This window comes from Orcinus orca, chromosome 12, assembly GCF_937001465.1.
Source record: "Orcinus orca chromosome 12, mOrcOrc1.1, whole genome shotgun sequence".
Lineage (NCBI taxonomy): Eukaryota > Metazoa > Chordata > Mammalia > Artiodactyla > Delphinidae > Orcinus > Orcinus orca.
In genome coordinates, this window is record NC_064570.1 from 75,037,981 (window position 1) to 75,052,830 (window position 14,850).

General features: G+C 33.6%; 1 protein-coding gene across 3 annotated transcripts in view; it reads left to right on the top strand.

Moving 5' to 3' along the window:
* The window catches only part of PHIP (pleckstrin homology domain interacting protein), a 127,176-nt gene that overhangs the window by 59,851 nt on the left and 52,475 nt on the right, over positions 1-14,850 (top strand). For all 3 annotated transcript variants that reach the window (XM_049695333.1, XM_049695334.1, XM_049695335.1), the window contains exons 16-18: positions 8,292-8,420; positions 10,033-10,258; positions 14,117-14,254. In XM_049695333.1, coding sequence (XP_049551290.1) covers positions 8,292-8,420; positions 10,033-10,258; positions 14,117-14,254 — 493 coding nt within the window. The remainder of the gene's footprint in view (positions 1-8,291; positions 8,421-10,032; positions 10,259-14,116; positions 14,255-14,850) is intronic.

A 14,850-nucleotide genomic window follows, 5' to 3' on the forward strand; every position in this document is an offset into this window, starting at 1 on the left:
ATAAAGTTAATAAATTTTAAAATATTTTGAAACATTAACATTTTATTGTAGTATGGCACGTGATATTCATCATTCAGATAAATTTTCTAATTCCTTTTTTCTTTTTCCTGTATCAAGTACAGTTTTTAAAATATTTTAGCACCACCTAAATCTGTAAACAGATTAAAAGATTTAAGATTGAGAGTTGAGATAAAAATATTTAATTTCTTGTATGCTTACATAATCCCCTAATTCATTTCATTTCAAAATCTTATAAATTCTCAACTTGCTGGTGGTGGTGTCTAGAAAAACTGATGGGGTTATTTTCCTCATTTTTATTGCTAGCTTTCCTCTTAATAGAGGATCTGAATGATAAAAGCAGTTGGGGGTGGGTGCTGGGTTTGTTTTTGTTACTTGTAAGAAGTGTATGATGATATGGTATAACTCAGGGTATCAAATGGGATAGACAATACATGCTCCTTGCACTCCCCTGCCCCTCTGTTGTTTCATCTTTAACTAAAAATAAAATAATGTAAACTTCTAAAAGCATTTGTTGGAAAAGCATAATATGTAAGGTGGAAGGCTCGAGCCTTTCTTTCCTCTTTTTTAATGAACCAGAGAAAGAAGCTAAAGAGAATATTGTAGAGAACGTTGTGAACATAAGATAACTTTATTCTTTAAAAAACCTAAATTCTAGGCCTTAAGCTATACTTACTTACATTCGTCTACTAACTGTCAATTATTCATGTTTCAGCTGAATAGATCCTATATAGCTTGAGTATTCAGGGCAAAAGTTGAGTATTTTGGGATATTTTATTGAAGACTGATAGTGTATATTAAGAATATTTCAAACTATTGATGTATAGTTGAGCAAGCCCATGTTCTGTCTTTGGATGTGACAGGAGACATCTTGTTTTGATAACAGTTGTTCTAAATTCTAGTTAAAAGGCTGTAAACTCCTATTAAATGCTAAGAGGCAGATAAATTATTTCGCAGAATAACTTGAAAATGTGTGCAAACTCTCTGAACTAAAGTTGAGGGTTTTTGTATTATATTCCCCATTCCCCCAAAAGAGGTAGGCAAGTTTAGAAGTTTAATACACCCATAAATGTTCCTAAAATACAAAGTTGTTTTTTATAGCCTTTTTTCCTTTAAATTTATCATAGTACAGCTAAGTTTTAACTACAAGTTTAATGAAATGAGTATTAACTTAATTTGAAAAGATATGAAAAGTGACTTTGAAATTTCTTAGTACTAGGCCATTTTATTATTAGGTAGAAAATAAAGATGTTTGGAGGGGGATTTGTAGCTTTCCTCATGTCTCTGGCACTTTTGCTTTATCTTTTCTGCTCTCTTTTCTCTATTTCTATTGTTCTAGCTGTGTCTGTCTGTCTGTCTCTTTCTCTCCATATCGTTCTATTTCTGTAATGTTATTCAAAGCTCTAGTTTGTTGCCTTTTGTCTGGTTTTGATTTTAATTGAAGAGTACAGTGTCTCTGGCTAGAAAGCAATTTTACTGAATTTGATTTTTGCTTTGCTTTTGTTGTTTCATGGGTAAATTCCAAATAACAGTTTTCATTTATTTGATTAAATTTTCCTTATTTTTTATAATTGTTAACCTTTCTTTTACTTGAGATTTTAAAAAAATGTTCCAGTGTCCACTAATCCAGAACAATATATTTCTCCTTGCAACGTTCCAAACAAGCAGAGGCTGCCAATCCACCACTCAGAATTTTTGCACATGCATACTTCTGACATTAACTTGTTCTCAGTGTGACCTCTAGTTTAGTTTTGGACAATTGTAGCTGCATGTATCTAGGAAAGGGAGAAAGAAGCTTGAAATAGGTGTATCTCATATCGTGTTCTCTTGTGAATCAAGATTTCAAGACCTTTCTTTCTCTTCCTCTCTCTTCCTCCATCTCTCTTTCTCCTTTCTTTTTCTCCTTCCTTCCCTCTTTTGTTCCTTCCCTTTTATCTCATTACCTATCTGTCATCATCTAACAGGATGTCATATACCTGTACTCTGTTTGTTAAAAGGATTTTTCTGATACTTCCATTCTTTGTTTCAGCCTCTCTGCATAAGAAATTACCTTCAATCTTCTGATTATAAACTTCAGTTATTGTCATTTTCTTTCAGGTTTCTGGAGTTCTTTAGATTCTGTCTCTTTCTCATTCTGTATCTTGATATCAAAAACATATCTTAATATTTGTTGCCATGAATGTGAGCTTGTCATACTATATTATATTTGGTGAATTACTTTTTTTTATGTAGTAATTTTGACATGTTCCATGAGTTGCTATCACAAGGATATTTTGAGATTTGATAGTTATAAGGGAAAGTATGTAAAATTACAGAATGTAAACATGCAGGTGAAAACATTTTGATTAGCAGACACTTGAGTGATTTTGTACATAAACACAGAATATGGGAAGAGTAGGACGTGGTCCTTCTTTTGTTTTTGTTTTTAATCCAGCTTGCAGTTAAGTTGGGGAGATAAAATATACCTGAAAAGATAAGTATGGCTAAATAGTTTGAAGTGGTAGTGTGGCATATGAGAAAAGATAATTGGTATATCTAAAAATGTAAGGTTAACTTTAGGGTGGATGGTCAGAGGAGGAAGAATTGGAATTATGCCTTGAAAGATAAATAACAGTTGTGTCAGAAGATAATTTTATAAGTAAGAGGAATATTATATAAATAGCCAAATAAGAAATGTTAAGACATGTTCATAGAGTAATTTGGAAAGTTTTTCTGGAATAGACTTTGAAAAATCGGTGATAAAATGAAAAGCATAAATTGAAGTGGCTTGTTGGTGCCCTCAAATTACTTGTAAACATAAAGAATAGCTAACCTAGTGGGGGTTTTCGTGAATTACTTTATATTCTAGAAACTTAAGAGAAAAATATTTTGGTTGCCAGTGGTAGTGTTTCAGGTATGAAATTGGATAGGTGGGGGAGATCTGCTTTCATCAGTGAAGTCATGATGAAACATTGTAGCAACAGGTAGTAAATTTGTGAAAGAAAAACATACGTAGGACTTGGTGTTCTGTGATGATAGAAGGATTAGAGCTAGAGAGTGACAGAAAATTTAATAAATGTGTTAAGAGTATTGAGCCTAGGTGATCTTGACAACAGTGATACTCTTAATGGAAATATGAGAGATGTGAAAGAAAACGGATTTTTTTAATATGTTTATTGTGACGTAGTGTTGGACTTTTTGTGGAAATGGACAGCCAGCACTTGGAGATAGACTACTTGGAGAGGCTAGTTGTAGAGAGAAAGAAGTGTAGTCTTCTGTGTAGAAAGATGTCATGGAGATAGAGAGGACAGTGTAGAGGGCTTAAAACTAAACATTTAGAAATACAGTTGACCCTCTAACAACATTGGCTTGAGTTGTGCAGGTCCACTTACATGCGGATTTTTACAATAGTAAATACTATAGTACTACCCAGTCCGCGGTTGGTTGAATCCACGGGATGCAGACCGTCGATACAGAGGAACTGCGTATATATGGAGGGCTGGCTATATAGTTATATGTGGATTTTTGACTGTGCAAAGGGTTGGCGCTCCTAACCTCCTTCATCATTTAAGGGTCAACCTTAGTCATGTTTAGCAGAATGGAGAGGAGATTACAATCTCCAGAAAGTGTGTTGGGAAGACACCATGCTATGTCAGAGAGGCCAAAGGAGGAGAATCAGTTTCAAGGAGGACTTGATTAATAGTATTACTTCCCTCAGAGAAATCAGAATATGGGTAAACAAAATGGTGTTAAATTTGAAGATGAGTTATTTATTTTAGTAGTACATTTTTCTTTTGATGAACATTAGAGTTGATTCTTCAGAATCACTTTAATATATCTACTGGTTTTATTAAGTCAGTTACAACAGTTTCCTTTTTTATATAAACTTATTTATCTTGGCACCATTTATTTTAAATAGCTATCTTTAATTCATATGTAATAATGTTACCATTAATTAAAGAATTTTCAATGTTAAAGTAAACATTTATTTAGGAATAATCTTTTAAAGTAACTTGATGACACCTGGACTGTTGGAGTGTGGATAGCTTCCCTTAAGATATATTCTTGGTTTACACTGTTACTATAGTAGTAATTAGAAGGTGACCTAAGCATATTTTAATCATAGGTATGACAATGTCTATCTCCAGTATCTAGGGTACATTCTTAATTAAGTTTATTTTCCCCCAGGTTGATAGCTTTAAAGGTTCTTTATACATAAGACTTTCTAAGGGTAATTCTTAGCATAAATTTAGTTTCTCAGCTCTTTTATTCTTGGAATATGAATCTATCCCATAAAATTATTAGGATATTTTGAAAGGTTCCTAATTTGAAATTGTAGAGTATTTTCTAGGTGAGATACTTACTCCCTTCTAATCAATGGTATATTTTAAAAAATGAATGAGACCCCCAAATTGACTGTGGTCATAGACTTGGAATAATTCCATAAAAGGATGATTCTGCCTAAGAAAGCCAGTTTTTTAAGCATCCTGATTTGTGTTGAGTTCCTTTAGGAGTACATACTTCTCATATTCATCTCTGTGTGTTCCTCACAATTGATGTAATTTAGACCCTATAATTTTAGTCTGTATTCTGGTGCTTTTAGCATACCTCATTTTCAGATTGTCCAGTTTTTCCAAAAAAGGCTTCCTGAATATTAGGTGTTAGGATTTTAGAAGTGGGTAGGACTCTAGTGATCATTTAAATGACCTTTATCATTTAGCAGAGATATTAAGTGATTTACCCATTACTAGAGGAGAGGTCTCTTCAGTCTTAGGCGTCAGTCTTCTGTCTCCTTTAATTATTCATCTTTCTATTTCACAAGAATTATATTAGAAGTTGTGGATTGTATTCTGCCTTGAAAAGGGTACTAGTATTCTTCATTAAGTATGACAATTCTGTCATCATCAAAGCTCTTTAATTCATAAGTTTTTGCATTGATTTAATTTTTTCCAAGTTCAGTGTAAACTTCTAAACTAACAAGATTGTGCTGCTCATTTCTTGGAAATATTTCTAGAATTCTTTAGTCAGTATGAGAATTTTCCTACAAAGGAGTCATTATTTTAACTTGTCTGGTCTTTTCATCCCTTACTTTAAAAAACAAAACAAAATAACCTTATCATAGTCACTGAATGTATTTTTCTGTTTTCTTTTAACTCCTATTCTTCTTGAAATTTTTACACTTATTAGTGAATATTACCTCATGGATTTTCTCAGCTTTCCTTACTGTGGTTTAGCAAGTATGAGTTTTATTATGTGGTCTTTGTTTTCATATGTCCCAAATAATGTTTAGCAAGCATACTTGATATTATTAGGGGAATAGTTCATCTAAAATTCACTGATTTTGAAAATTTGTTATTATTCATTTCTTTCTGTTTTTAAACTTACTAGAGCATGCTATAAGTACTAGCATAAGTTATGTACAATGTTAAATTTTATGTTGACTTTTTCTATTGAGCATTTAATTTTATGATAGGTTCATATACCTTTTTATCTAAATGTATTTTTAATTGAAGTGTAGTTGATTTATAATATATACGTTCATGTAACATTAATATGAATAGAAAGGATGTTTTCTTCCTTTTAGTTTTTGAATGTAAACCTCATTGCTTTTTAGTTACACATGCATACTCAAATAGTGCCTTCATTATTAAATTTTTTCTTTAAGAATTCTTAGTCATAAATATTCTGACCCTGGTTTAAGAAGATGAAATCCCTTTCAGAGAGAAGTATTTAACTATTTTTAATGGTTGGCTTAGTTAATTATAGCATAAATCATAAAAATAGCTAGGGTATATTTAGCTGTATAGGAAAGTAAAATATTTTCCTACTTTGATCAACTGGAAAGGCTAGATGGCATTTTGTAGTTAGGGCTGTTTATTATCTGAGGAGCTTTTTCTGAAGATAAATTTGGCATTTTACATAGTAAGGTTATGGGCACCTTTTCTAGTTGGTTTGTAAGTAAAGCAGATCCATTGTCTTCTTTAATAGTTAATCCAAATAATGTAGTTTTGAAATACACTTTCATATTCTCCATATAAAAGTCACTCTGGAGTTATACAGATGGCTTATACCACGAGAATTTGTACCATCCTGCCATACTCACAGTGGCATGTGTTATTGTATAGCAACACAGTGATCTTCAATAGGATTGCTATTTTTTCTTTGCTTTTTTAGAGCTTTAGAAGTTCTGCCTCTCCCAAGTATTCTCTCAGAGATCTTCTACCAACAGTAAATGTGGCAACATTGGTAGGTAGCATGGGTATAGGGTTGATTAATCCTCACCGCCACTCCCCCCCCCCGCCACCTCCCCAAAAGAAGAATGTAGAGCAAGATGGTCTAAACATTATATAAAGGATACCATGCTTATGAACATCCATCAGACATACTTTGGCATTGCTGAGTCAGACTCTCAGATCTCTTCCTCTGTTCTACCGTATACTTAGAATTGTAAACTTAGAATAGTATTACAGTTCTGGGAGCATTTATTATATTAGATTTATAAAGTAGTTGGGGTTTTTTTGTTTTTTTTTCTCTGCCTTTTGTGAAATTTTGAGTGAATTGAGGTAAATAAAACATCTAACAACACATGGCCAAGACACTTTTAATTCTTTGGTCTTGAGTTTTTTATGTAAAATTCTATATAGAGCTAAACTTTGTTCGTGTGATTAGGTATTATAACAGTTCATGTAACTTTTTATTTCCCTAGACAACACTGAAAAATAGAGATGTGAATCCTGACATTTCGCTTATATTCTTTCGTTTTTGGAAAATACGAAGCTATATAGCTAGTAATGCCCTTAGGTTAATCTAGAGAAGTAGTTCTTTCTTATTTTTGAACAGTTTTAAAGTAGACTTCGAATCAGTTCCCTTTCTCTGTTATCTTATCCTCCAACTTTCTTCACAACCAAGAAATGATCCTGTTTCACTTACTCATTTTCTTGCTTTTATGTTATGTCTTTTAGTGTATTAGACGTTAGATTACTTCACCAGTTTTCTTTCATGTGATTAAATTTTAAGGAAATTTATTCTTATTTCTTTTCCATTATTATCACCGTTCAAAACAGCATTAATAAACACCTGTGTGCTCATTCCTTCTTTTCAACAAGCCAAAGGAAAAATTAGTTTTCTTTTTGAGGTAATCCCATTTGTGGTACTATATAAACTTCTTAGGCAGAGCCCTTTCTTTTAGAACAATATTTTCTCTTTTGACCAAAATGCAAACCTTCCTTGAAAAATCAACTATTCTTCAAAATTTTAATTTCACTTCTGTACTTGGTGAACTGTACATTCATCCCTGTGCCATATTTTTAACACTAAAGAAAGAAAATTACCACTTCTCTCTTTTCCAAGCATTTACTGGGATATTGGGATATTACTAATAAAACCAATTTGTTCTAGATCAGTGGATACCGGAACAGAGAGGAGGTATTTCTTACCTGATAATGTGTGTGTGTTCCGATTCTGCTAATCCAGAAATCCAGTCACATTTGTTGAAAATCATCCTTAGTTGTTATTTGTTAGGGAGTCAACTCCCTATTTTAGTTGTTTTCTGAAATTCAGTCCCTAGTTGTGCTTTAGATAGGGTAGAATTTTTACCTCTTTCAGAACACTGCTAAAGAAGTTTTCAACTGGAACATAGTCTGAAGAAGCACTGAGAGCAAAAAAATTCAGAGTGGTGATTGGCCACCTCTGTTTGATTGACAGGTTGCAGGGAGAAACCCATTCGTTCTGGATTAATGGAACTGGAAAACAGAAAACAATTATCAGGTAAAAAAAACCTTTTCTTTAACCTTTGAAATTCACCATTTAAAAAATGAGTCAGACCATCAAGGGAATTTATTACCAAGAAGAAAAATTTAGTGTCTTGTGAGCAGTGATCTCTGGCTATTACTTCAAGAGTTACCAAAAAATTGCTACAGTTACTCCACATTGTCAGCCTTTGCTGAAAGGGCTTGATTAAATGCAGATGAGATGGACTGTAAGGTGCAATTTCATTTTAAATCCGGGTTACAGACATGAAGCAGAACTATGGGTGGGGGAGAATGGTGGTGTTTTATTTCCTGACTTGTGTCTGGTCTATGGATAAAGATAATACGTTGTTTTTCAAGGCTTTTAATCTGGCACTTTTCATGAATATTCACAAATTTTGTTACTATACTGTGTTTGTTATATCTTCACTTCATTAGGATATATACTTACATATCTTTTATCATAGAATTTTAGTAACAATAGTGACCAGCCAGTTCTTTATATTTTAATGGCAGTTTTCTGATTGTTGGTTAAATACATTTCAGATTGAAGGCCAAGGACATGGTGCAGTATTTGACTGCAAATGCTCTCCTGATGGGCAGCATTTTGCATGCACAGACTCTCATGGACATCTTTTAATTTTTGGCTTTGGCTCCAGTAGCAAATATGACAAGGTAGAGTACTATGACTGTATATCTACTCCTTATAGTTGTTTGTTTGTTTGTTTTTAAATCCATAGATGTTTAGGGGTTGTATTTTGGGGAGGGAAGTGATAATTTTATATTTCAGAAGAAAGAACGTTTTACTTAGCCTGCTAGAAAGGTCTAGATTGCAGTTCTTAGGTTGGGGTATATAAGATGGGTGTTGGAGATGTCCATAGAGGGATTTGTTGAAATTCTGTAAAATGTTTTACTTATATGGAGAATATGCATTTGTCTGCGGTACAATTCTGTGGCTTTTATGTGGTTCTCAAAAAAATGTATGGCCTGGGCTTCCCTGGTGGCGCAGTGGTTGAGAGTCCTCCTGCCGATACAGGGGACATGGGTTCGTGCCCCGGTCCGGGAAGATCCCACATGCCGTGGAGCGGCTTGGCCCATGAGCCATGGCCGCTGAGCCTGCGCGTCCGGAACCTGTGCTCTGCAACGGGAGAGGCCACAGCAGTGAGAGGCCCGTGTACTGCAGCAAAAGAAAAAAAAAAAAAAAAAAAAGTAAAAAATGTATGACCTACTGTGATGGTAGTTAATATTTTTAAATATTAAAGGCCCTATCTGAGATTAGTGACTAAAAGATTTAAATTGTTTATCTGTGGTAGAGTTGTTTAAAAGGTTATCATAGTAAAAACTGAAGCGTTCAGGTTTAAGAAATTCCAAAGTAAATGATAAAATTTAAAGTTACAGATGTGTCAGGTATGAGTTCATGTTAATAATTTTTATATTCAGAAATTTTAGAGAAAATGCTTATTCTCCTAGAAAATCATGTCGTTAATTTTTTATATTATTATTATATAAACCATGCTTACTGTATACTTACGGATTTTCTTAAATTGTATGAGTGGTTTCATTAAAGAGTTTAATTCAGAGAATAAATTGATTTCTCGTTGCAAAGTGCTAAAACAAATAATTACCATATTTAGTAATTTTAAAGATAAGATAAAGCATGATAGCCCTGGGAAAGTAAAAGTACTGCTGAAAGATTTATGCCTAGATTTAATTTTACCATTTAATTTGAAATTATGTAACTTATTTTTAATTTTTTTTTATGAATACAGTCTCTTTCTATTCCAGGGAAACTTTAAAGCAGCTACTTTTTTTTTTTTTTAACATCTTTATTGGAGTATAATTGCTTTACAATGGTGTGTTAGTTTCTGCTTTATAACAAAGTGAATCAGTTATACATATACATATATCCCCATATCTCTTCCCTCTTGCATCTCCCTCCCTCCCACCCGCCCTACCCCACCCCTCTATGTGATCTCCCTGTGCTATGCGGCTGCTTCCCACTAGCTATTTTACATTTGGTAGTGTATGTATGTCCATGCCACTCTCTCACTTTGTCCCAGTTTACCCTTCCCCCACCCTGTATCCTCAAGTCAAAGCAGCTACTTTTCTAATCGTAAAATTTAATGTAGAACATACAAAGATTTATTTACAGTTAATTCAAGAAAATAATATTCTTTTATATTATTGTTTAATACCATGATTTATATTAAAATGTTTGCCTTCCATTAGAAATCTATAATGATAAATTTTTCTTTGTCCATTCTTCTATGGGCCTTTCTTTTTATAGATAGCAGATCAAATGTTCTTTCACAGTGATTATCGGCCCCTTATCCGTGATGCCAACAATTTTGTATTAGATGAACAGACACAGCAAGCACCTCATCTGATGCCGCCGCCTTTTTTGGTTGATGTCGATGGTAACCCTCATCCATCAAGATATCAGAGATTAGTTCCTGGTCGTGAAAATTGCAGGGAGGAGCAACTCATCCCTCAGATGGGGGTAACTTCCTCAGGTAAATGCTCATTTTAATTCCATGCTAAATTTTCCTTTTCCTATTGAAATCTTATAAAATTGATAATTGGATAGAACTTTGTTTTTAATTGTTTTGAACAGATGAGAAGTAAAATGATTTTTATAATTCTTTAAAGTTCTTTGAATAATGCTTAAGTATTGCAAGACAGTTAAGAAGCATTGGAGGTTTAAAGCAATAATTTTGGTCTATATCTATTTATAACCTTCTGAGGACTAATAGGGTAAGTCTATATTTGGTATGAGATGAGTCAGTTCATTTATTTATTCATTCAGTAACATACATTGTGAATTTCCTCTGTCACTGACACTTGCTAAGCTGTGGTATTCAGCAGTGAACTAAACAAATGCAATCCTTGCTCTCGTGGAGTGAGTTAGATTAGTAAACAGTTATAAACAAATACATAGTTAAAAATTATGAATAATTATTAAAGCAAATAATAGTATGATGTGAGAGAGAGAATAAGACTAGATAGCCTAGGGGACTTCCCTGGTGGTCCAGTGGCTAAGACTCTGCGTTCCCAATGCAGGGGGCCTGGGTTCAATCCCTGGTCAGGGAATTAGATCCCACATGCCACAACTAAGAGTTCGCATGTGGCAACTGAAAGCTCCTGCATGCGACAAACGAAGATCCCATCCTGCATGCTGCAACTAAGACCTGGCACAGCCAAATAAATAAATAAATATTAAAAATAAATAAAAGACTAGATAGCCTGTTCACATTAACGATTGTTTTAAGAAGTGATCAACTTTTAAAAGTTTAAGAAATTTAAGATAGGAATGAAAAGTGTTGCTGTTTTGGAGGGTGAAGTAATGGAGGGTGAAAGTTGAATTAGTTGAAGAATCGAATGGGAGTTGAAATGGAGACAAGGTCTACAGGCTTCTTCCCTGCTTTTGGCAAGAAGAACAGCACTAATTTATTAAGTGAAAATAAATGGAAGAACTGTAAAGAAAGTTAAACCAGTTTTGCAATTATGAATCTTTGTTATATTTTAGGCTAGAAAAATGTTTATGAAAACAGTTTAGGTTCTCAACTAGCATAAATGGACAAAACTTCTAAGTAGATATGAAGGACATTATGGGATGTAATATATAATGAGTTAACTTTTAAATAATGAATTTAGAATCTGTAAGCAGCACAGAAAAATCAATCATCTCTTATTTTCTTAAAGGGTTGGGCATGTGAAATTATAATAAAGAATCTAGAGTATGTGAAACTAAAATGTTTCAGTACGTGGACACAGCATGAACTCAATCCAAGAAAAGGCAGGATTTGAGAAATCTAGGCAGGCATTCAGATTAGAGAATTCACAATTGTTAGAGAAGTCTTGGTCATAGGACTGAAATTAAGATAAATGTCTTCATTCCCTTAGTGGGGAACTGGCAAGAATCAGATCTTTCCCAGGTCTAGTCAGGTACCTAGGCTGGGATTTCAGGCACAGGGAAATAAGAAAAGGACTCATTTATTAAAATATCAGTGCTATTTAATTATCGTGATTATTCTTCCCTTCATTTAACAGTTTTTAAAGGGCTTTCATAAATAACACTCATTTAATCCTTTTATCTGTGGTGTCCCAATTCTAAAAATTGAGAAAATGAAAATTTAACAACATTATGTCTTGTTCAAGTTAAAGTACACGGAATCGTAGGGACTCACATCCAGCTCTGACTCCCAGTCCATTGTTCTTTCTTCCATGCCAAGCTGCCCTTAGAGTAACAAGTGGACTTGATCTTGAAAATGAAATAGACACCAGTTATAGTATTGGGCTACAAGAGAACCCAGAGCAATAATTATGGCTTCAGAGTGAGTCACAGAATTTTTAAGTGTTCTAGTAGCTCACAGAATTCAGGGTAAATATCATTTCCTTCGTTATTTTAGACTTGCCAGGTACAAAAATAGAACAAAAGAAAAATACTTTTTGAAAAAATTTTAGCATCATTTCTAATTATGTTTCTATTTTCAAATCTGGATCTGTAGTAAAATTTATTTGGGGAAATAGAGTTAGGTAAACATACATGTTGGATATTGTAATAAGTTGGTTTGAGTGCAGTTTTGTTATATCTACACTGAACAATACACTTTAAATGTTTTCTCAGTTGTAAACTTGAGCTGTGTCAGATTCAAACATGAGACGTTTTCTCACCAGTATACCAGGAAAGAGGCGTCCATAGGCATTTTAATTTTTACCTCTGTTCACTTTTACCACTTTGTAGCTTTGTGACCTTGGTCAAGTTATTTTATCTCATTGAATTTTAGTTTTCTCTTATAAAATGAAATAACCTTATGTGCTTAATACATGTAATTTCCTCTTTTCTTATACCTTCATACTACTACTACTTCATTTCAGAATATACTTTGTATCTTACTAACCCACTCTAAAAGTCTGATCGCATCAAGTCCTTGCTTACATTCCCACACACCCGATATTAATTGCTGTTTTCTCTCCTCTTGTGGCAATGCCTTTCGTATATCTCATAACATAACATTTTCTTATTTGTTCAGCAGGATTGAGCATCTTTATATGCCTAGCATTGTTCTAGATTTAGGATTAGAATATTAAGATGGATAAGAAAATTCATGCTTTTGAAGAACTAATAAGTAGTGGGCTTCCTTTCTATATTGGGCTGAGTACTAAGGTATGTACACAGTCAGTCCTCCGTATTCCTGGATTCAGCATCTGTGGAGTCAACCAACCCCGTATAGAAGATATTCGGGAAGAAAACCCCAGAAAGTTCCAAAAAGCTAAACTTGAATTTGCTACTTGCAGGGAACTATTTACATAGCATTTGCTATTACATAGCATTGTATTAGGTGTTTCAGGGGTAGTCTGGAAAGATTTCACATAGGAAATATGGAGATGCCATTTCTCTTGGTGCTTGAAGGATGTTAGCATTTATCACATTTGTACTTGAAGTGGTCAAAAGCTCCAAAGCATAAAGGTGTATATCCTATTACGAGAGTAAAAGAGTCAGGTAGTCTCATATCACTGGTGTGGGTGAGAATTGATGTTGGAAAAGCAGGATGGGTTAAAATACACCAAGTTCCTCCCTACTTCAGAGCTTTTGTATTAGCTGTTACCTTCTGTCCAGAGTGTATTTCTAGCTCTTCACATGGGTGACTAATTCTTTTTTTTCTTCAAGTCTCACTCAAATGCTTTTCAAAGTGGGCTCTTTTGACTTTTCTGACTCACCATAGGTAGTTCCCATTTCTCTCCTTCCCCATTTTCTCTATCTCATCACCTTCTTTATGTTGACAACATTTTTTCCCAATCTTCATTTGTGTATGGGTTTATCATTCAGTTTCCCCATTAGAATGTTAGCTCCCTGATGGTCAGGGACCGTGATGTATCTTGTTCACCACTGGATCCTCAGTTTCTTGGTGTAGTTCCTAATACATAATGGGCACTCAAGAATTTGTTGAATAAAGCAGTAAAGCTTTTTGAGAAAGTGGGTAATCAGATTTGCCTTTTTTAAAAGAAGATCTAAGATGAAATCCTTCTTTTGCCACTTACTAGATATATGACTTTGAATAGTTATTTTGATTTTCTTATCTATAAAATAGAATTAATAATACCCATGGGATTGTGGTGTTGTAATGATTATATGAGTACCTGAATCATGGTAAACACTAAGTAAAAGTTATGTCATCATCATTATCGTTATTTTTAATGAAGATTGAAGGGGGCATGTTTCCTTTTTTTTTCTCTCTCTTTCCCGTCATTCACAGTTGCTCATTTTAGGTCTTTTACTCAAGCAAAATTAATGTTTAATTATGGACTCAAAGTGAGGTTGGTAAGTAACATGGTTTGAAATATCCTTAGCATTTTTGTGGTTTACATAGGACTGAACCAAGTTTTAAGTCAGCAAGCAAACCAGGAGATCAGCCCACTGGACAGTATGATTCAAAGACTACAACAGGAGCAAGACCTGAGACGTTCTGGTGAAGCAGGTATCAGTAATACCAGCCGTTTAAGTAGAGGTAAGCAGTGATTCTTAAGTGAAATATTTAAAAAATTGAAGCAGTCTAAACCTACAGCAGTAGAGAAGCAATTAAACAAATATGGTAAATCCATTATGTGAAATATTAGGCTGCCAAAATGATCATGGTTTTGAAGAATATTTAATGACCTAAAAAAATATTCTTAATATAAGGTTTCACACTATGGACAAGGAGTTTATTAATGTATATATTCTTCCAAATCTCCTATAATAAACATGAATAATTTAGAAAAATGTTAAAAATAAATTTTTTCAATAATTTATGGAATACATTCAAAGCCACATTCTCGAACATCTCACCATCCTTAATGTTGTATATTATTAAACTTTAGAGAAAATTTATGAACCATAAATGTCCTTGGGTTTGTGTCTGTTTTTGCTTCTTATATAGTTTTCCCAAAAATACACAGTGGGCAATTTTTTTTTAAGTAATATTAGGTTTTACATCTTTGGAGCTTAACAGTCCATAGTCATGATTCATTAACTTATCTAGTCAACTGAATAGCCATGTTCTGTTTTCATTAAGCTTTTGCTTGTGGTTTAGCTCCTAATTTGGTGATGTGATTATCTGCCACA